The 22131-nt window shown below is 37.6% G+C and overlaps 3 protein-coding genes across 8 annotated transcripts in view; 2 read left to right on the forward strand and 1 right to left on the reverse strand.

Annotated features, from left to right (window-relative positions):
• The window catches only part of Wwk (anoctamin 8 white walker), a 40071-nt gene extending 24059 nt beyond the window's left edge, over positions 1-16012 (forward strand). The window contains exons 3-17 of one of the 6 annotated variants that reach the window (XM_076313475.1): positions 3123-3283; positions 3919-4195; positions 4465-4653; positions 5287-5472; positions 5746-5898; positions 6993-7128; positions 7743-7798; positions 8594-8668; positions 9541-9852; positions 10473-10487; positions 11308-11505; positions 11731-12022; positions 12425-12739; positions 12990-13260; positions 13405-16012. In XM_076313475.1, coding sequence (XP_076169590.1) covers positions 3123-3283; positions 3919-4195; positions 4465-4653; positions 5287-5472; positions 5746-5898; positions 6993-7128; positions 7743-7798; positions 8594-8668; positions 9541-9852; positions 10473-10487; positions 11308-11505; positions 11731-12022; positions 12425-12739; positions 12990-13260; positions 13405-13888 — 3120 coding nt within the window. In that variant the 3' untranslated portion in view covers positions 13889-16012. The remainder of the gene's footprint in view (positions 1-3122; positions 3284-3918; positions 4196-4464; positions 4654-5286; positions 5473-5745; positions 5899-6992; positions 7129-7742; positions 7799-8593; positions 8669-9540; positions 9853-10472; positions 10488-11307; positions 11506-11730; positions 12023-12424; positions 12740-12989; positions 13261-13404) is intronic. The other 5 variants (XM_076313481.1, XM_076313478.1, XM_076313479.1 and 2 more) reach the window with 5 other exon arrangements.
• Positions 16013-16348: 336 nt separating this feature from the next.
• On the forward strand, positions 16349-17721 carry LOC143148654 (NADH-quinone oxidoreductase subunit B 2). Its single transcript, XM_076315203.1, has 3 exons — positions 16349-16450; positions 16932-17453; positions 17524-17721. Exons 1-3 carry the CDS (start codon positions 16426-16428, stop codon positions 17619-17621), a joined length of 645 nt encoding a protein of 214 aa, XP_076171318.1. The 5' UTR covers positions 16349-16425; the 3' UTR covers positions 17622-17721.
• A 138-nt stretch (positions 17722-17859) lies between these two features.
• On the reverse strand, positions 17860-22077 carry Mau2 (Mau2 sister chromatid cohesion factor). Its single transcript, XM_076315202.1, has 8 exons — positions 21678-22077; positions 21222-21401; positions 20870-21148; positions 20527-20773; positions 20205-20452; positions 19926-20131; positions 19651-19853; positions 17860-19591 (listed from the first exon to the last, which is right to left on the reverse strand). Exons 1-8 carry the CDS (start codon positions 21900-21902, stop codon positions 19395-19397), a joined length of 1785 nt encoding a protein of 594 aa, XP_076171317.1. The 5' UTR covers positions 21903-22077; the 3' UTR covers positions 17860-19394.
• Between the last annotated feature and the right edge of the window lie 54 nt (positions 22078-22131).

A 22131-nucleotide genomic window follows, 5' to 3' on the forward strand; every position in this document is an offset into this window, starting at 1 on the left:
CGGTGTGTTTCCTGCCAACACGTAGTACTACGTTTTCCCGTCGACACGTAGTACTACGTTCTTTTTAACACGCAGTACTACGTTCTTTTTAACACGTAGTACTACGTTTTTTAACACGTAGTAATACGTTCCTTTTTAACACGTAGTACTACGTTCTTTTTAACACGTAGTACTACGTTCTTTTTTAACACGTAGTACTACGTTCTCTGGTAACACATAGTACTGTGTCTTTTTCTAACATTTAGTGCTACGTTCTCTTCCAGCACGTAGTAGTACGTCTTTTTCTAACACGTAGTGCAACGTTTCTTTACTATAGTGTAGCATTTTTACTTGTACTACCGCACATTTCTAAGTTCTACCACATTTTTCACGAACACGTAGCACTACGTCTTATCGTGATTTTTATTCTCGAACACGTAGCACTACGTCTCATCGCGATTTTTGTTCTCGAACACGTAATACTACGTCTTTTACTACCACGCATTTCTACGTTCTACCACGTTTTTATCAAACACGTAGTACTACGTCTTATTGCGATTATTGTTCTCGAACACGTAGTACTACGTCTTTTACTACCACGCATTTCTACGTTCTACCACGTTTTCCTCGAACACGTAGTACTACGTCTTTAATAATGAATAACAATACGTTGGTTGTTGTCGCGTAACAGCAAGTACCTCGATAAAGTATACCACTATGATTTTCATTACCACGTAGAACTACGTTCCTCTTTCCAGTCACCCGTTAACTCTTCGAGGCATAGTTAATTAAGAAATATTCCACCTTTTTAATATCCTGATATCTTTCGACTCACCGTGAAAAAATTCAAATAACTCCGTACGTGTTACACGATGCTTAGTATTAAATATTTAATCAGTCTATATTTTTTTAATTCCAGTCATCGTTTTGTATATCGTTACACGCGTTTAGCAACCACCGCTTCGCTCCCTTATACTTTTTCAATTCGTGGAAATCCCACCACGGCACGTACGCGCGAACAGTGTTAAATAAATTTCAAACGCTTCGGCGTTCACCTCGATTACGACATTAAATTCAAAACTAAACGGGTGCAACAGGTGCCGCGATAACGGATCCACGCAAACGGGATCATTTGGCATTAATACAAGGTCCATCTCCTCTTTGTTTCCATGTCCGCCTTACTGACGTTTGCTTCAACAGACCGGTCAATAATTTAATTATAACGTGACCTTTCGAAACCGTCAACTTTTATCCCGGTTGAGAGTAGAGAGAGTTTCGGTCCTCTTCCTCGTTACCGAACGAGTGCTGCTTTTCCCCTTTGTCGAGGAAAATTTTTTTTCTTTTTTCATCCATCGATGAGACCTTTCTTTGTCTTCGTTAGCATTTCGAAAACCAGTCGAGTCGACGAGACGTTTCGCTCGTGGTAGCTCGAAAACAGAATCTCTCGGATTCGTTTGTATTAAATTTTAACGATGACACTTCATTCAATTTCCTCTTAAGAGTACTCTCATCAACACGGGAGAGTCGATTCGTACAAATACGGATACACGTTTACCACATTTCTCGTTTGTGGTGGGTTCTAGAGGGTGTGATGGTGGAAAAGTGCGTAAAAATTGGAAAAGGAACAGAAAGAGGAAATTAGGAGAGTTATTTTTCATCTCGGACCTGCTAGACGATTCTCAGTTAGGAATTCTAACAGGTCCCGTCTTATACTAGGTTGTTCAATAAGTTTTGTCGTTCGATGGAACACTTACTGAACAGTACTAATATAGTATAATATAGTTTTATCGAACTAGAAAACTTATTGAACAACCTAGGAAGTACTATTCGATAAGTTTTATCGAACGACAAATCTTACTGAACAACCTAGTACTATACTGTTCAATAAGTTTTATAGAACGACAAATCTTATTGAACAACCTACTATAGTACGCCGCGACATTATGAGATCGGTAGAGAATCGTATATATACCAATCGGAGCTGCTATGGGAACTTGCGAGAAAGGGTCAGCGATCGAGTTGCCCTCCAGCGGCGAGTGTGGGAGGTACCACCACACGGTTATTACGGTGGAAAATGAATCAGAGATACTATTGGGTTGTTCGTAAAGTCATTTCGTTTTCCAAAATGGAGAATATATAATTTAATAAAATGTTTACACACTCTAAAAAAATCGTGTTTCATTTTCACCAAAAAAAAAAACGAAATGACTTTCCGAACAACCTGATATTATTATTATTTTTATATTCACCGATACCTAAATGAAATTTCAGTGCACGTTGAATACCGGGTCACCGTTTTTTTACAACAATCGAGCGTAGAAGCATTTCCTCCATCCTGGTTCCTGGAAATGGTTTCGGTGAATTTCATTGGTCGCCATTAGGTCAGGCATACCGTTAGGATATCGTTGCACGTAAATTGGCAATACCAAGCATCTACTGCTCTTTGGAAGAGGGCCAGGTCGAACGACGTTACCTTCTTGTGCCAGAATTCGTCGGTTCCGATGACCAGCTGCGGTTACGCGAAAAAATAACTTCGTCTTATCGGGCAACGAGTCTAAAGTAACGCGTTAAAAATTCACGAGCACGCCATGTTTTACGAGCGATCTGTTCATTGAGAAACATAAAGAAAAATACGAAGAACTTAAACCAATACGGGCAATTAATGGTGAAACTATTAATTTGATCTTCACCTGGATATCTACTTTTCCAATTTATCAAGATTCTAGCTTTTATATTTGTTGGACAAACATGCGTGTAGACTTTAGACCACTCCGTATCTTCCTCTCGTTTGATCTTCGCTCGGATATCCACCTTCCCGACGTCGTTTCTTTCTTTAAATTATGATGGATTAATTTGTCAAGATACTCGGTCAATATTTTATGAACAAACGTGTGTAGACTCTAGACCTCTCCATGTATCCTCCTTTCGAGGTGGCCTCGACATCCATCCTTCCTTCTCGGTAATTTTCATCAAGGATCGTCCACTACACCGGTGTTCTAAGGACATCCAGCGCATCGTTTATCTTGTAAGCGACTATGACGTTTCGATCGATCACATGGTAAATTGTAACTGGTAGGAGTCTGGAAATCTGAATACGGTTCATCGGTGATAAATAACGACAAACGTGCTTGTTGTATGTTCAGGAATGCGACGTCGTGATGATGTTCCCAAGCGGGACGAGCGACGAGACTCTGATGTGGCTCCTAGGTCGTCTACGGGCTGGAACCCCGGGCCTAGTGGTCCACGTGAGACACCACGCCTCATCAGATTGTTACGGATTTTACCTAACAGCCCCTTTTAGCGTGTAAGTACAATAACGGAGTCGCTATTCACCGAGTTCTCCGCGCTGAGTGGAAAAACCGCCACCTACCCCGCTTTCAAGCGCATCGGCGCTACCGACTATAAGCGGGGACTACCGATCGCTTGCGAGAGAACGCATAGAAACAAGGCAGAGATTCTCGACCATTTTCTCCGATCGATCTCGATACTCGATGAGATTTTAACTTTAAAGAAAAAGACTCGACGAATTTTAATAAAAAAAAAAAAAAAAAATTCTTCTCAAATTTCAATTCGATCGAAAAGAAAGCTTCTACCTTATTTATCGGGTCACCCTTGGTCCTGATGCTTTACCGTCGGGTAAATTTTTTTCTTTTTATTAAAATTTGTAGAGTCGTTTTCTTTAAAATTAAAATTTATATATTTATATATATATATATATATATACATAGAAAATGGTATATATATATATATATATATACCATGTATATGTACCATGGTATATATATTGTAATATTTAGAGTACACGAAATATCAAAATTAAATTTTTGAAAATACGTATCCGTTAGATGGATTTTGAAAAATTTATTGACCACCTCTCGTTGAGAATCACTGCCCCACGGAGACTTCGAAAACAATCTCGAGACAATTGCTCGTCGACAGATTGTTAACAGCCGCGGAAGAAGTACATTTGCCGAAGAGGCTCCGCCAAGAGTTCGGTGGTGGTCTGAAAGAGTTCGTGGGCTCCGAGGCGAGCTGCTTCGAGGGGCACGACGACGAGGCTCAATTCTTCACCACCCAGGAACGACAGTCGTTGGTCCTGCACCTGCTGCACACCCTAAGAGCCGGGCCGCAGGATCTCCATAGTCTGCCGGGTCTCAAAATGGTGGAGGAACAAGCAATTATTCCAAAGTGCATTTCTTCTGGGATCATTTCCCAGGTTGGTGACAAATATGGCGGCCAATTTTCGCGCCAATTTCTCTCTCTGTCTCTCTCGTTCAAATTCTCTGGTAGCTCGTCGGAATTAGAAAGTTTCACACCGCGAAGGAGTGGGGGGAGTTAACGACTCTTGCATAGCACGGCTTAACAGACTTTCGGTGTTTTGGTAATTGAAGTCCTTGTACGGGGGAAATACGAGCTCTTAGAGAAGTTTCGAGCTGGAAATTAACGAAACCGACGGTGAGAAATTAATTTTCGATCGGTGGTCAGGTCTTCCCTCTTCACGAATTGCCTGCGTTGGAGAAGCTGCAACGGACATGGGTCCGCGCGTTTTTCAGCCCGCAACCGTTGGACGATATTTGTAAATACTTCGGGGTAAAGATTACCATGTACTTTGCGTGGCTAGGACATTACACCACCGCTCTGATCGTTCCGGCTGCAGTGGGTGCCATATATTGGGTAAGACGACACTTTCGAACCTTTTGTGGCCCACTCGGTGCCGTACCTGTGCGGAAATCCTACGATCGTATTCAGGGAGTACACTCGTGGAACGCCTATAGGCGTTCACCGTACGTGACGCACTGATCGAACGTTTAGCGTCCAAACGGAGTTGGTTAACTACTTGTTTTCGTGTTCGTAAAATCATACTTTGGTCGATAAAAGCGAAAAAGAGGTTACTATTTTTTTTTTTCGTTCACTCTCTTACGCCCATTAATCGTTTTTTATACGCACACAATTGTTATTGCAATACTGACTCGTGCATTAGAAAATATATTTCAAATAGATCGGAATATTTTTGTGTCTTGGAACGTCCGTAAAGTTCTAGGTAAAGTAACTTTATAAATATTAGAAACATACAATTTTACACCAGAGTTTTGATATTTTTGGTAGAAAAAAATTAATTCAGTGCACTGTGACATCTGTATGTACGAATGGTTGCGTATTAAGAGATGTGAGATAAGATTCGAGATAACGATCGCCATCTGGCGGTGCTCGTTAGAAACTCTTCGGTCCAACCGGTGAACTCCCGATACTTGGAATGAAAGTTCGTGTTTTGTTTTTCGTACTGACAACGTTTCAACTTACCCTCAGATCGGCATCATCGGTGGGAATCAAGCGGTGGAAGACGTAGCGTACGTTCTATTCTCCGTCTTCAATGTAATCTGGGCCACCACTTATCTGGAAACCTGGAAAAGAAGAGGCGCCGAATTAGCCTACAGGTGGGGTACCTTGGATCAAAGAGACGACCTACTTATCGAGCCTAGACCCTTGTTCACGGTAAGTTACGAGTTAATTTGTAGATGTCACCTCCGTCTGTTCCCGGAGAACGTTCTTTTTTCCGCTTGAAATTACAAATCTACAATTACCTACCTTAGCACGTGTACTGTCGGTAAAGTAAAAATTCAAAATATATAAGACTTATCAATGTACCTGCAATGTCAACTTCGAACCAATTCGATCCATGGTTTTGACATGTGAATGTAGAATCGGATTTCTGGTAAATATCCTTTAAACTGTTGTGAAAACGTGTGATGATTTTCTTTCGCACAGGGCACCTTGGAAATATCGTCCGTAACAGGGAGACTGGAGCCAACTTATCCTAGGTGGAAGAGAAATATGTTTCGTTACTTCGTCAGCGTGCCCATTATCGCAGCGTGCTTGTTCTTCGTTTTCATTGTGATGATCCTGAGTTTTCAGATACAGGTAAGGTGTACATATTCCGCAACGTTAACGATAGATTCGTTTAACCTCGTCGTTTAACGAACGTAAAGAATAGATTGTTCGTTCGAAAGGGTAATATTATCGGAATTTACTCGTGGAATTTATTCCATGAATTTGAATCCAGGCATTACGACTTCGATAACTAAGAACGATAGAATATTCAAAGGGAGGAGAAAGAAGAGAATGTTCCCACTGAATCCCGAGTTTGGCAGCGTGCCTGATATCGCACTTGCGAAGTTCGGGAACAAAAACTCTGGAACGATTCGGTTCTGGACCTGAAACAGAGGTTTTTGCGTCGGTCGTTGGGAACGAGCGACACCTGGACAAATCTCGCGCAAAAAGGCGTCCAGTTTTTTTGGCAATCGGAGCTAGTTGAATGGAGGCCAGCCGGTGCCCCATCGATTTATCATTATACCGTCGAACTTATATCAAATTTCGTCCCCCCCGTCCCCCCCCCCCCCCCACACACACACACAGAGCGTGAAACTCGATCGATTGAAAAATCGTATTACTTTAATACGTATATTTCGTGATGCAAATGTCACGTTGAAACGTAGTAGAACTGCGATCTTTTTAACGTATAACGGCTGCGTTTTTTCTATCACGTAGTACTACGTTCTTTAACTATGACGTACTACTACGTTTTTTTAAATAACACACAGCGCTTCCCCTCTAACAACGGGCAGCACATTTTTGTTTAGCACGTAGTACTACGTTTTCATTATTATCACGTAGTACTACGTTTTGCAAAACATTAACACGTAATACTATCTTCTAGTAACGGGCATCACATTTTGTTTAACACGTCGTACTACATACCTTGTGTACCGCACCGGTAACAAGACCTGAGCACGTAGTACTACGTTTCTCGTTGGTCATAGTTAAATCGCATAGAACTACGTTCATCGTTTACCAATACGATCGTGGCTCGTTTAAATTTCTTCTGCTCCTCACGATATCGAGGATCACGTATTACTACGTTTGTTCTATGTACCTGACTCCCATTTGTTTTGAATTCACGAAGAACCTATTTACGGTCGAAAATATGGTAGATAACGTTCGAAATATGTTTGCAGAATTGGTGGGACGCTTATCTTGAGTCAGGTGGATACGGGTTTTGGCTGAGCTACATGCCAAAAATTTTGCTTGCCATGGTGATAGCCTTAATGGACGAGGCTTACTTTAAGGTCGCCGTATGGTTAAACGATATGGGTACGTATAGAAGCGGAATATTTTTTTTTTGTCCCCACTATGTCTCTCGACAATAATGGTCCCAATTGCGACTCGAGATACGAGCGAATGACATTTACGAGTTTCCTCGCATCGACATTATTGTACATCACCGAGACACTGTGCACGTCTAGTTTTCAAGTGCCTAGCATATACTTTCTCGAATCTTTTCACGGCTTAGCTTCTTCTAGAGAGTAACTCAGAACTATGTCCCTGATTAACATTACGTAATTGAACGAGATCTTAACAGGCGAATGTTTTGTGTACTGTTCTCTTTGACAATATGGATACATACAAGAAATATTCTATATCTTTTCATCTGTCTCTACTACTACTACTACTACCACTACTACCACTTCTACCACTTCTACTACCACTACTACCACTTCTACTACTACTACTACTACTACTATTACTACTACTATTACTACTACTATTACTACTACTACTACTCTACTACTACTCTACTACTACTACTACTACTACTACTATTACTTCTTCTACTCTTTTCTGTCGTTTGTTTATTTTATTTTACACATTGGAGAGCGGTCATGTTACAGTAGATAGTATTTGAGATTTTTGTGTGTTGGACGCAGAAAACTATCGGCTAGACACCGAGTACGAGAATCATCTGATCTACAAGGTGGCACTGGTAATAAGAAGAATCCTCCATTTACCACGAATAGATTGTGTGTATGTGTGCGTGTGCGCGCGCGTATGCGTAATATGTTAACCATTCTTACGTCCTCCTCTAACCGAATCACAAAACGAGTTTGTCGTTACTCTTGTGAAACATCGAACGTTCACCTCATCAATTTTGACATTGCTATTTCAATCGAAGCAATTTTTAAAATTTGTCAAACTGTGCCAATAAGTACGTCGAGATATTATTTTCAGTTACGTTATTATGCATGTATTTGTTCGAAAGACTGTCTCAATTCTATCTATTCTTACTTCTCCTTAACGAAATAGATAGTGGCGCGACCAGAAATTTCAAATAAGAGGAGAGGGGAAATTTTTTCTTGTTTATTTCTCTAAAGGTTTTGTAAAATTTGTTGTGTTCGGTAAATATTAAAAAATGAATGTTTTATTCTTTCGTAGGAAGAACACTTATACTCTCCTACCACCCCTCCTCTAGTTACGCTACTGGGAATAAAAGATTAAATATATGAAAATTAAATTCGGTTGTAAATTTAGAGGTGGACATTAAATTAGAGCTCTTACGCTTTTTCGTTTCATATTATAATGTGAAAGTGTCTGCTCTGGCTGTCTCTGTCGCTGCACGAAAATTCTATTCTTTCAAGAATACTTTCTGCTTGCGCTTGTCGATTCTTCGCGTGGTACTTTTCGTGTCTTTCGCTTATATATGCATCTCGTACGCGTAGTGTGTATGTGTGTTGATCGACCACACAGATAGAGAGTATACAGAAGGGACTATGTATTTCAGTTTCAGTTTGTAAACTCCTTCCTATCGCTATTTTACATCGCCTTCTACCTACAAGATCAAGAGAGACTCAAAGAGGTAAGGATCCTTTTATTCCCGTTTCTTCCCGTTCTATAGACAATTTATCGATATTAGATTCCAGTATTTGATATTATAGTTCTATTGTTCGTTCATTTTGTATTCTTGAAAATTACTTATCTGTCTCTATTTTCTAGTAGCTAGTGCTATAATTAGTAATTTCGAATAAAAAGTTGCTCGGTCGTCTACATAACAATATCAAGCGAGGTTAAATCAAGAACTAGTCTTTAGCTGTACCTCGCAAGCAATATTATTTTATTCGATACACGATATGTACACTTTTTTTATTTGAAATTTTTCAAACGAAGATCAGAAAATAATTAATAAGCTTCGTTGAATAAAATTACTACTGCGCTGTATCGTGCACTTTTTGATTTTACAAGTATCCATATAACATCTCTAGATGGTTATTCGCTTAAACTTGTTCGCACAGGTACATCGAGCGAACGAATCCCTTGCATTAGAATTAATTTGAATACGCAAATGGCGTTAGAAAACAATCAATAATCACGCTTTTTCTTAAGGGACGCATTGAATAACAACCACGTTACGCTTAACCTCTTCGAGGATACTGGCGCATCTACGTTTAGTTTTTAAATTGTATTAAATATTATAATATAGAAATAACTACTAATATTGACATTAAATATTTATAAATTAAATTTCGCCATGATAAAACGCGTCAAGATTATCTCGAGATCGATAAATCCTTGAAGTGGTTAATTCTTTATCTGTAGCACATTTCAATGGAAGATCACGGCATTCAGTATGTCAATAAACGCCATCTGTTGAAAACAATGAGGAGACTTGTGCAACCCGACACACTACGGTAGTTCAGCCAAAATACTGACATCTAACCTTTACCATTTCAGCAATTGGCAGCTCTGCTGATAGCTCGCCAAGTGATCGGTAATCTGAAAGAGTCCGCAGTACCATATTTGATCGAACAGTTACGTTTGGCACGCCTGAGTTTCGAGCTTTTTGGCGCTCTAAGCCCGAGCGAAGCCAGGCCACCGCCCGGTGAAGAAAATGAAGATAAGGACTCCGACGATAAGAACGAGCGGTCTGATGGCGGGAAGAGCAAGCAGCCGAGAAATGTCAGCCAGGCTGAACTGGAAAGTTCCCTCTACAGAGTAGGGCATCCCACTAATTCTCTACTTAAAATTAGTGACGTTACGTTCAAGGTTTGGTCTAGATTTAGCTAATTTCTTTCGTTTTCAATGCACTTTGCAATCACGCGCATAACCGACAGCGTTGGCGATTCAACGAATAAGGATTCGATGAAACATTTTCGACACTGTAAACGTTACTCGATCATTCAGTGTTAAAAATATATTGCATGACGATCACCAATGCATGACAATCACTGTGTTACTCGTCGAAAAAAAAACAGAACAACAAATTTGATACGACGTTGAAACTCTACTAAGGTTGTACAAGGTTCGAACTAACATTTGAAAATCACCACTTCGTTAGTCGAGGAATAATAACGCGTTTAATTGTTTCACGATTGCCAACGCTGATGGATTCGAACATTGTCACATCATTAATTATCTTTCCTTTCATGTATCTCCTTGATCCTTCGCTTATGTGTAGAATATCTTTGTTTTTTTCGTTTGAGAACCTTGATCCTGACGAATCTACTCTAACCTAAACCTATGCTATACACGCACGTCGAGAAGAACAATTAGTACGCGAACGAAGCAGCTAATTGATGTTGTCCTATGTTGTCTGATCGGTTCTTTTTGCAGAATTTTAATGATTTTTATTCCCGTTTTCCACCGATTCCGTCGACGATGCGCAGATATCGACCAGAAAGGTAATGTCACCGCTCATTGTATCATTAAACACTTAACCCTTTCAATTAACTAATAATAGATTCATGTATATTTAACACACGGTGGACACTGTATAGTTTTCGATTAAATGTAGTACCGCTTAGTTTAACAATCTAACGATCGTCATATATTAATAAATTGTTTCGATTTAGACATAAAACGCGCATTGTATGATGCATTTCATAGTAGGTTATGACTTTATAATTGCATCACAATTAATCGTATAATATTTTTCGGTACAATCTACTTAACATTAAGAACAGTATCAGATAAAATCGTGGAAAATGAATAATTATTACGAAGGTAGGAAAAAAATGCGCGCCGCGACAAAATAACTGAAAGGGTTGAATCCAACTCATAGCTTCTCACGCTGATTCCATGTCAAGCGCTAGCTTTTTATTTTCCGTTTGACAAGCATAGTGACCCTTACACCACCTACGCTAGATACACATGATAGAAAATGTTCCGCTGAATATCCCCTAAACATATATAATATACGATTGGATTTCATTGCAATTTTATTATCAGATGAAAGAATCAGAGTTGTTTGGGATTTCAAAATTTTGGAAAAATGTAAATTTTGCAAAATAAGAAGCACTGTAATTTCGATTTTTCGTCAAAAGAAATATAATTGAAATTGACTTTTCAGGCAAGGCTGTGTTAATTTTCAAAAGTAATAAACTTGCAACGAAACTGCAAGAAATATTTATTACGATTTAATGAATAATTTATATCGTTCTACTTTCTGAATAACTGATCTGCAATACCAATTTCAAGTAATTTGATCTTTCTATTTTGTAGTACAACGGAGCGTTTTCAGAGCATTTGGAAATGCTATCACAACTTGGATATGTCTGCCTATTCTCCTCGGCATTCCCATTGGCTGCCATGGCTGCACTACTCGGAAATCTCCTTGAACTACGTGGAGATGCCTTCAAGCTATGCTTTGTCCTTCAGCGACCTTTTGGCAGAAGGGTATCTAACATTGGGACTTGGCAAGTAAGTAATCAAAATTTAATCGACACACGCGACTTACATAATTGCTCAAAAGTCTTACAACAATTTAAAAATTTTGAATTAAAAAAATATTAAAAGTATTTTTATGTAAAATTATTATTATTAAGAGCGCCATCGAATCACTAGAAATAATAGTCTTCATTATATTTATTTGTAGAAAAGTTGTCTGTTCACCTGAAGATAATAGCAAATTATTTAATTTACCAGAACGCCATGGAAGCAATGGGGCTGGTCGCCATTCTGGTGAATTGCGCGTTGATTGGACTGAGCGGTCAAGTGCAGAGAATGTTTCCAGAGATGTCGGCTACCCAAACGATCCTCTTAATAGTTGCGTTGGAGCACATCATGTTGGCGATACGGTTTATTATAATTTGCGCGATTCCAGACATTCCGCATTGGGTGGCCACTGAAATGGCCAAGGTAGAATTTTTGAGAAGGGAGGCAGTCAGAAGATTGTCCTCGACTCCATCGCCGGAGCAACAACCAGCCACAGTGATCGGTAAGTCACGTATAATATATTCTTTAATACAATATTTGAAACCTGTTTCTTGCATAGTGACAATCTCCGGTGACGAACAAAAATCCATTCCTCACCGATACCCAACCGATATATTGAACAAAGGAAAGATAATGTAAAGCTTATGTTTAGTATTTAAAAAAGTTAGTTTTGGAAAACTATATAAAGCGAGAACGGGGATCCACAGTATAAACCTGACTGTGTTGCAATTCTTTGAATTTTTTAGGTTTAGTATATAATTAAAATTTAATCATAAAATAGTAATGCAAGGTGATGGTGATGTTCAGTGTCATCGGTTAAAATCCACCCATCCTTCGGTTGGGTAAATTCTCAACCGCTATATCGTCCTTCCTCCTACCATCTATTAATTTCGCTCGAACTCAGGGAGATTCGTGGTGAGTCCAGCAGACGGAGAGACCGAAGATCCACAACTGCTTTCCGATTGTACCGGAGACACGACGACATCACCCAGTCTTCCGGATACACCGACCCTGGCGTCGACCACGCAGACGCCAAGCGGTCCTCCAACACCCAGTTTAACGTCCGTGCCAAGAATCTCGGAAACACTGTCCGCGGCCCAGACACCTGGCAGTGCGTCCAGCAGCGACATAGGTACTCCTTTCCTGACTGAAAATAACATGGGCAGCATTCGCGACCTTCACAATTCACCCAGATGCTCCATTCCTGGCGGAGAACGAGGTTCGACAATAGGAACAACAGTTCCTTCCTTTCTTTTCACCTCCAACATTGTTTAACGTCAATGAACATACGGTACGAGATTCTCTGGGAATTAAAATAACACGAGAAGCAAGCAACTGATGTAATTCTTCTGTTTCGAATTTCAGTTCTTTTTTTTCGAACCGTTAAACAAGTTGAAGTTTACTACACAAATATTGAACAATTACAGATATATTTTTCTCTATCATTTTTCTTCTTCACACTCTCGCAGGAAGACGTTCAAGAGAATGGTTAACGAGCGAACCAGAAGCCTCAGGCGGAAGCGATCATTACAGTCACCATTTAACCATCGGACCTCATGGAGGTGTGGACTGGGTTCGAAGATTAGGTCTAGAAGCAGGAGGTCGAAAATCCAGCGACTCGGAGCTTAGCGGAGCTGGTACTGTCAGTGGAAGCGGAGATGAATTACCTCATCTTCACCGATCCACCGATTGTATCGTCTCCAAAGATCTTGCTTCATCATCGGACAGCGACCTCCTCAGGTGCACTACTGTTCTTTATCCTGATCACAATAATGCTGGTCATGGATGAAAAGCGTTGGATAAAGTCTAGTTGTTCTCAAAGCAGTATTTATAATATTTTTGCAATGTTCAATTGTATTCATTGTATTCATTTTCCTTTTAAAGATCGGCACCGCCATGGGCGATGGTTCACAGAAACCAAAAGTTCCGGTTTTCCCCGGAGAGAGAGAGGGAGCGAGAAAAAACGGAAAAACAACAATACCAGCATTATCAACGAGAGATCCACGATCACAGACAACAGTCGTCCCACCAATCCGATAGGGACAAAGACTCGAGCGGTCTGTCAGACTCCAGCAAAACAATATCCAGCCAAGAGGAAGAGAAACCGAATAAAGAAGATCGCGAGGCAAAGAAAACTAGGGTGAAACAGAGTCTGATGAAGAGGGCCAGGTCGGTCGCGATCTTCTCGTTGAAACTAAAAGAACGCAGAGCGAGAGAGGCGGCCCTGAAAGCGAAAGAGGCCGAGAAAGAAGCTAGGTGGCAGCAGCCGCAGTCCTGCGTCGGTGGCGAGCTCTCCTGCATTCCCATAGAGAAGCTTATATCCGTGGATGACATCGCAGCCATGGAACTACGCAGACTTAATCATTAGCCGCTTGACGTTTCACTTTCGTTTCACACGCTACGTAGAAACATTCGTCTACGCTAGTGATACTCACTACGAAACGAATGTCGTCAAGTTGTTTCTCAATACTCAGTTTCAGATCTTGCCCAAACATTTGAGGCAAAATCAACGACGAATTAGAATAAGAAGATGAGATCTCATATCATTTGATCTATTACTTTGTGCTCGTTGATTAACACCTTAATTACAACGGTACTTCCTTTATTATATGTTTAGTATTATTTATTTATTTATTTTTTTTTTTTTAAGTTTGTCTCTGTCCTTTCACCCTGAAACAGTTCATGAATCTGTCTTTGAACGAGAAAATTTCTAAATCAATTGGAATGTATAATATCAACGTTTAATGAAAAATTGCTCAACTCTCGAAATAATGTACTCTCGGTTTCGCATGGGTTTCCGAGTCGTAAGTTGTAAAGTTAATGGCGAGCTTCCGATGAATGGCGCTATGCTACAAATCTATCGAACCTTGGACTAAAAGCAAACGTTCGATACGAAATTTTATCAATTGTGATTATCAAAATATCTTATATATTATAGATTATAATATTTCAATTCACAAAGTTCTTTTAGATCATTTGACAAGATTTCGAGTGAGTATCATTCGTGTACGCGAAATGCGCGCACCGAAAATCTCACGAGAACCATGAAAACGCTAATCAGACTAGAAGAGAGGCTATAATCGAAGGATTTCCTTTGGGAGTGCAACTTGGAAAAAAAAGATCGACGAACAGGAACAAAGAAACGGCGCACAAAATAAATCGAGTCATTACAAATTTTAGACGACGTTCTATAGAAAACAGTTTAGAGTATCATCCTTTAAGATCACAATTTTTAGTAGATTAGTCGATACCTCGGCATCGTAGATTGTAAACTTCAAGAAGATTCGTACCATCGGTACTATACGACCGATTGTTTTCAACTTCCTTGCAATTTAATGAATACGAAAAGAATACAGAAAAATCCAGGGCTTTGTACGACGTTTTACCTGTATTGGATGTTTCGAATTTGATAAGCTACGCACATTTTTATTTTTTATTGTACAATGTAACCAGATTTTAAACAGCAATTTACATATCTTTCTTCTTATTAAATTTTACTCTACTTGGAAATTTTTAAATTCCAGAATTCATTATTATTTTTCATCTCTAAATTTTTTCGACGATATTAAAATAATGACAAAATTTACAACCGATCGCTGGCTTGTTAAAAACTAAAGAACGAAAGATTGGAAAAGACAATGTAAGACGGTGCGCGTTAATATTACAAGGAAATCGCATTACGCGCGTGCAATCAAGACCGTTAAAGAATGTAACACTGTTACGACGTTTGTAAAGTACATAAATTGCTGCCCTTGGTGGGAGTTACTCAGAATACCGACCGAGACAAGAAAGGGATGAAAATAAATCCCATTGTTGCTGAAGTATAAGTTGTTACTTAATGTTACTTAGATGTTTATGGGTTAACGAACTTTTGCTGAATAGGTCTCTACGAATATAACGTACAGATGCACGCAGTTCACACGCGCCTACAATTAACGTGTTGATCAACCGCAATTTTTTTTTCAACGAAGCACCGTACACTGAGAAGTAATAATATTTTTGTTTTTGCAGCTCGATCGAAAGTGAATAAAAAATAAAACCGTGAACTATTAGGAGAAAAAGAATAGCTCCGTTGGCAAGCGACAAATTGTAGGGACCGTTTTTGTATATAGCAAACTATTTACGAGCCACGCGATAGAGGTATTTGGTTTCATGGCCTAGCTGACATTCCCGTTCTCTGCTAAACTAGCGCAGTCGTTCACTGAGGCACTTTCTTACGTTCTGACTTTTTAACAACAACCAAACACCGTGACTAGCTAAATAGTGTTACGATTAGACACGGCGACAACATTTGAGCACTGTTGAAGTAAAAGCCAGTATTGCATTGTACTTTAGCGTGTCCTTTGGGAACCGCAAGACTAGAATCCGCAAAGTCGATAGTTTAGACGCTTTCGTGAGGCGAAGTTTTAAAGTGTCAGCGGAATGCATCTATGTTTGTTAGATGTTTTATATAAAACAGGAACTGAGCCAATAAAAACATTCTATGAACAAAGCATTACATTCATTTGTCTCCTTACTTCAAATGATACTATGAACATTTCAAACAAAATATCACGAATATCAGGTTTTCTGATTAAAAATTGCTATATACATTAAAAGAATAAATTCAATCATTTTGAAAATATTTAAAAAAAAATAGTTTTGGAAAACATTTATTGCGACAAAAGCGATTAATGTTTACAATGGTTAGAATGGAATTAAAATAGTATATTGATATCTCAATCCAAGTAACTAAAAAGAAATAAGAAAGCACAGTTCTTTAATCATATAATAAAAATAAATATTCTTAAAATACGAACCTGATACAGGTAATGCCGAGAATTGTAAATAGTATTGAGTGGACCAAGGCGCAGACTCGCAGTGCAGCAGACAACTCCGTGACGTGAGTGTGTCGTTGGATCAAAAATGCTTCGCACTATTATGTTTTCGCGTAAGTTTTTTCACAATTTATCTCGAAAAACATTGAATTACTTTCGTTAATTGAGAAATTTTCTTTATAAACGGCTAAATAAGATACATTGTTCTACATACGTTGTTAAAATATACCGCCGTAATATATATTTTCATTACATACATGTTTCACTGTAAATCTATTTTGCGGCTAATTCTAACAATTCGTATTGCATAAGATGCAGCAATTCAAATGAACTAAATTAATTTCATCTTTTAATCCTTGTTATGAACTACTATATCAAGTTACATTATAAAATGTTTCATAACCTTGTGATTTGAAATGAATTTTCAACAATAGCAAGAACTGATACGATTTTTAATTAGATCCCTTACAGATATTGCCATAATTGTACTCGCGGTATTCAGTATCAATAAAAATAAAGAAGCACTTGAGATGTATTATTATTCTACTTTTAACAAGTTCAAGCTGAAAAAAACAATTTCATTTTGATTTTCAGCCACCATCGTCCAGGGTCTAGCATCCCTGGTACGTAATAACATAGCACTGTCAGGATGCCCTGCGTCGTTGGCAGTACAGGCCAGGCATATGGCCACAGTACCACAAAAATTTGAAAGAAAACCTTATAGTCCATTCCAAAATACCAGCAACATGGGAGAATATATAGTAGCACGAATAGATGACCTAATAAACTGGGGTCGTAAAGGATCAATATGGCCAATGACATTTGGTCTGGCTTGTTGTGCTGTTGAAATGATGCATATTGCTGCTCCCAGATACGATATGGATAGATATGGAGTGTTATTCAGAGCTTCACCTAGGCAAGCTGATGTTATTATAGTTGCTGGAACATTAACAAACAAAATGGCTCCAGCATTGAGGAGAATATACGATCAAATGCCTGAACCACGATGGGTTATTTCCATGGGAAGCTGTGCTAATGGTGGTGGATACTATCATTACAGTTATTCTGTTGTACGAGGATGTGACAGAATTATACCTGTGGACATATATGTACCAGGTAATATATTTGTTGTACATTTGTAAATGAATGTTCTTGTATTACATTAATGCATAAAATAATATTGTAGGGTGTCCCCCAACAGCAGAAGCTCTGATGTATGGGATACTTCAATTGCAGAGAAAGATCAAAAATATGAAAAGTACACAATTGTGGTACAGGAATTAATGTAAATATACCTGAAAATTGTAGCAATTTATGTATAAATAATTTTATTATATGAAATATAAGATAATAAATAAAATTATGAATTATTTTAGTGATTAAACATGTGTATGGTAATTGCTTCTTAAAATGACTAATTTATTGTGCAACCATATTTTTGTTTAACGTTTTTTTTTTCTATTATTGGTTCTATCATTATTTATAATCACCAAATGTTACTTATAAATATTACAAATAAAAAACTCAAAAGTGATAATATTGGTTCCAACAATATAATTTTCTTGGTCATGAATATATAATTACACAAAAACAGTAAAATATTTTTACAGACATGTATTCGTTATATTTTTCTCTGTTTTACTCTTTATTATCTTTACTATTTAAAATATGTACAACATCTTAATTTAAAAGAAGCAAAGAGTTAGGCGGAACATCTTTGCCACTTAGCTTACCACATATTAAGGCCCCTTTAGTTTTTCTTTATATATTGCTCTATCTAATACTACTTACGATTGTGTTTTATTTTAGTTATACATTACATACATACACTGTTTAAAAAAAACAACAACCGATACGCACCACGCATACGATACGTACGATTTTTTCAAAAACATCCTGCAACCTATTATACCTATTATTTTCATCTTTCCATATATAAGAGTACACTTTTTTGAATATACTGTATTTCTGTTGTGTCCACAGCCCAAATTTTAAACATTTACTTTGGTCATTAAAGAGCCTAATATGCTGTAAATATAATCAATATCTATTGACAATTCACTGTAATGTTTTCATTAATTCGCTTCTTTACAAAATTTTGTTTATTTTATTGGAAATTAACTTTTGGTATAGATTTTTGGAATATTTATGCATAAAGTCAACAAGTGAAAAATATTACGTTTTTATCTGCTATTCTTGGAATATCGCACATAGATAAATTTTTCGTAAAGAGCAATTAAAATGTAAAAGAAAAATTAATTAAGCCTTAAATATTTTTGTAAAAAATAGAATTCGTCAATATTTATTGATGTATCTTTAAATATACTCTTTGACATAAGCACGAGTAACATGTATTCCTTTAGAAGTAGAAGTAGTTTACAACTCTTGGTACAACGAAAGCTATCTTTACAACATAAATTAAACGTAAAATTGGCTTCAAAATAAAGTCTTTGTGCGATGGTATAAAGATAATGTTAAAGAAATGCACCTAATTCTCATTTGACATGTGCTGCTTTGACACTCCAAGCGATAATTTTTACTCTTTTTTCTACTTTGCAGATGTACACATACGGGAAAAGAAAAACGCGTTTGAGATAATTTACAATGTACAAAATAATAAAATATATCAAAGTTCTGTACATATGTTCATCTTTTACGTATCTGTGTGACGTAGAAAACGACTACAATAAGTTGTTTGTACAAACCTATACATACATAATCTTTATGAAACCCCATAAATGAAAATCTCTGATTCTTAGAATGTCTGAAAAATTTTGAATAATAAACAGCGTGTTTGGATATTAGTCGATATCCATGCTAAACAATTAAATTCGTTATCTTTGATCGCAAATTAACTTGCTTTTCCACAGTACGATAGTTAATTTTAATTCCCATTTAACAGAGCTCATGCTCCTTGGGATGTCTCTATCGATACCTCGCATTTTATTTTCCATTCTGTACTTCAACAATAAAATTGTACAAACCTAACACATTTCTGTGCATCGCCAAATATTTTACATATTTCAAATACGTAAAGTATAAGAATTTTTTATATTATTAAAGAATGGCTTGTGATGTGGAAGGTGGTGGATTAGTCGGTAAGGTAGGCACAGGTCCATCAGTCCACTGTATGAGAGAATGCTCGCCCATTTGTGTGCTTTGAAAATGGTCTTTCAAGAGTGTTTGCGAAAAGGTGCAGTGCATTTGATACGCTTCACTTTCATGATTCGGATCTCCACAAATTCTATAAAGATCTGAAACAAAAGTTTTTCATTTAGAGACGCGTACCTTTTTATTTCAAATAGAGATATACCTTTGAGTATAGCAGTAGCCCATAATTGTACGTGAACGTCAGGTATTTTAGAAGCTAACTGCATCGCAGGTGTGACCATGTTCATAGATTCCCTACTATTCCCTAAAGAAAGAAATATATGCCCCAAAAGTACAAGGCTACATGAAGTGAGTCTATTCAAATCTTCAGAGTTGGCCATTTTTAACGTTTCCCTAAGGTATCTCCTACAAATGTATTAATAAATTTAGTCGTTCGTAATATATAATGAAGCGTTAAATCAATATATTGATTCATACTTTGCTTCATTGTATCTAGCTCCAAAAAACGCTTGTAATCCTTGAACATAGTATGCTGCTGCTCTCAAAGAATGTGAATGAGATGGTAAAGCTTCAGGATTAATTCGTTCAAGTAAAGCACCTAGTTCTGCATCCCTTTTAGTTCTAAGATATACTATTGCCAGGTTTAAATTTGCAAAAGTCCAAAGTTCTCTTTCTTGCGACGTCTGTAAGAGAAAACAAATTGTATATCGTTACAAAGTAAAAAATATAATAATTTCTATATTTTTATCGTCTTACTCTGAGAGCAGCTGTAAACTGAGCTTCTGCTGCTTCCATGCAATTCATTGACATTGCGTATAATCCTAATAAAGCATGCAATTGTGGTCTATGACCTTGAAGTAACCTTGGCTGTCTCCTACAAAGCTGACAAGCTTGAGAGATCTCTGCAAGAGCCACACTTTTATTTCCCATCACCAGTCGACACATCACTATATGTTCCAACAACATTAGTTGAAACACAGATAGTATAGGTTTATTGTCAACAACTGAAAAATAATATAAATATTATAATAATCATGGCAATTTAGCGAGATAATAAAAAATATTGCACTATATTTACTTTTGAGTTTTTCAATTTGAGTTAATGCTTTATCTGTATATTTTTGAGCTTTGTCCATGTAACCAGCTTGCATTGAATGCATAACTGTTACTAAATAAACCAAAACATATAAATGGTCCTTTGGCATCCATATGAACATATCTCCAATATTTGAACCTGTGACTATTTCATCTGCTGGCCAACTAGGAGACATTATAGTTTGTATACTTTGTTGTAACTGTTTCAAACAAGGCTTCACGCTTTTCACCTATTAATTGTCGACAAAGTTGTGCAGAAAGTTCTTTTAAAGTGATTTATTAAATGAAGTACAGAATATATATACAGTAAACTATTTTGTGCTTACCTGACCTGCCATTAAATAATGACAAACTTGAAGCACCAAAAAATATACTTTTAAATATTCTTTTTGGTGTGGGCTACCTTGCCAATTCTCAACATGATGTCCTGCTGAGTTTAAAAGGGGATGAACCTCGGTAAACTTTTTGTCTATTAATAAAAGCATACATCGACTCAGTAAGAACAGGACTCGTGTATAACTCGCATTGCTGATATGGGAGTAATCGACACCTACTGCGAGTAAACTACTGGCTGCCACAAAATCTTTTTCCGACGCATGAATTTGCTGAAATATACAAAATAAGATTAGCTTACAACCGCTTATATGTTGAACTCATTTAAAATTATTTATTACTTACTGCAAGTTGAAAAATAAGTCTACAATGCCAATATACATTGTGTTGTGATAGTTCTATAGCTTTCCGCAATATTGGCTTACTGAGATTTGGTTGCTGCTGCTGTTCATACAGTTCTGCAACTACACTTGCCGCTTCAAACTTTACATCATCGAAGGTATTTATATTCTGACTTAATCGCCACTGAAATGTAATGTAAACAATTACAAATTCATTGATAAAATCATGAGTTTCGAGTTACAATACAATTATCTATTATTTCAGCCAGTTACTGATGCACCAGTTAATCTGTAATCACTTCGTGCGTTACATTACCGACGGTACCAAAATAAAAAGAAAGGTTAGAATCACGACCAAAAGAAATACGGAAATCTACGCAAGATATACCTTACAAATGAAAGATAATATTGTAGAAAACTACATGTAAACAATTATAATACGAATAATACTTGGACTTACTGCTTGTTCTAAGTGAGACCGCGCCAAATCGATGTTTTTGGTATGCGTAAGGAGGATGTTACCAAGCTGAAGATGAGTACGAGCCTCGACCCTCGGAGGCGGTTTAAAATTGAAAACTGCTTGTAAACACTGAATACACGATTTAATATTTGGCGGACTTGAGGTCCGAAAGTTTTCTGCTAGTCCTAACAACGACAGATACCAAGCGTCCTGCGAAGACGCCATTTTGACATTTCACGAGGAAAATCTCCAGCCGTGATAACACACGGTCACTGGTTTCTCACAGAGAACTCTCGTTGCACTCGTAATAAAACCGTGTCACTTTCCTAAATAGTGAAATCGCGATCGCGACTCGATTTACAATTTCGCGGTGCTTTGTTGAAAGCGTTTCCCCTGGAAACCGCTCTATTGCGTAATGTTTACATACATATGTATGTAACACGACATTTTCTAC

The sequence above is a fragment of the Ptiloglossa arizonensis genome, chromosome 6 (assembly GCF_051014685.1).
Source record: "Ptiloglossa arizonensis isolate GNS036 chromosome 6, iyPtiAriz1_principal, whole genome shotgun sequence".
NCBI lineage: Eukaryota > Metazoa > Arthropoda > Insecta > Hymenoptera > Colletidae > Ptiloglossa > Ptiloglossa arizonensis.

What these genes read in the sequence shown, in the direction of transcription:
- LOC143148654 (XM_076315203.1), top strand. Translation starts at nt 16,426, where the DNA reads ATGCTTCGCACTATTATGTTTTCGC. An exon ending in TCGCACTATTATGTTTTCGC is followed by an intron (nt 16,451 to 16,931) that starts GTAAGTTTTTTC and finishes TTTGATTTTCAG; the next exon opens with CCACCATCGTCCAGGGTCTA. An exon ending in TGTGGACATATATGTACCAG is followed by an intron (nt 17,454 to 17,523) that starts GTAATATATTTG and finishes ATAATATTGTAG; the next exon opens with GGTGTCCCCCAACAGCAGAA.
- Mau2 (XM_076315202.1), bottom strand. Translation starts at nt 21,902, where the DNA reads ATGGCGTCTTCGCAGGACGCTTGGTATCTGTCGTTGTTAGGACTAGCA. An exon ending in ATTATTTAATGGCAGGTCAG is followed by an intron (nt 20,774 to 20,869) that starts GTAAGCACAAAA and finishes GACAATTAATAG; the next exon opens with GTGAAAAGCGTGAAGCCTTG. An exon ending in GGCTACTGCTATACTCAAAG is followed by an intron (nt 19,592 to 19,650) that starts GTATATCTCTAT and finishes CTTTTGTTTCAG; the next exon opens with ATCTTTATAGAATTTGTGGA.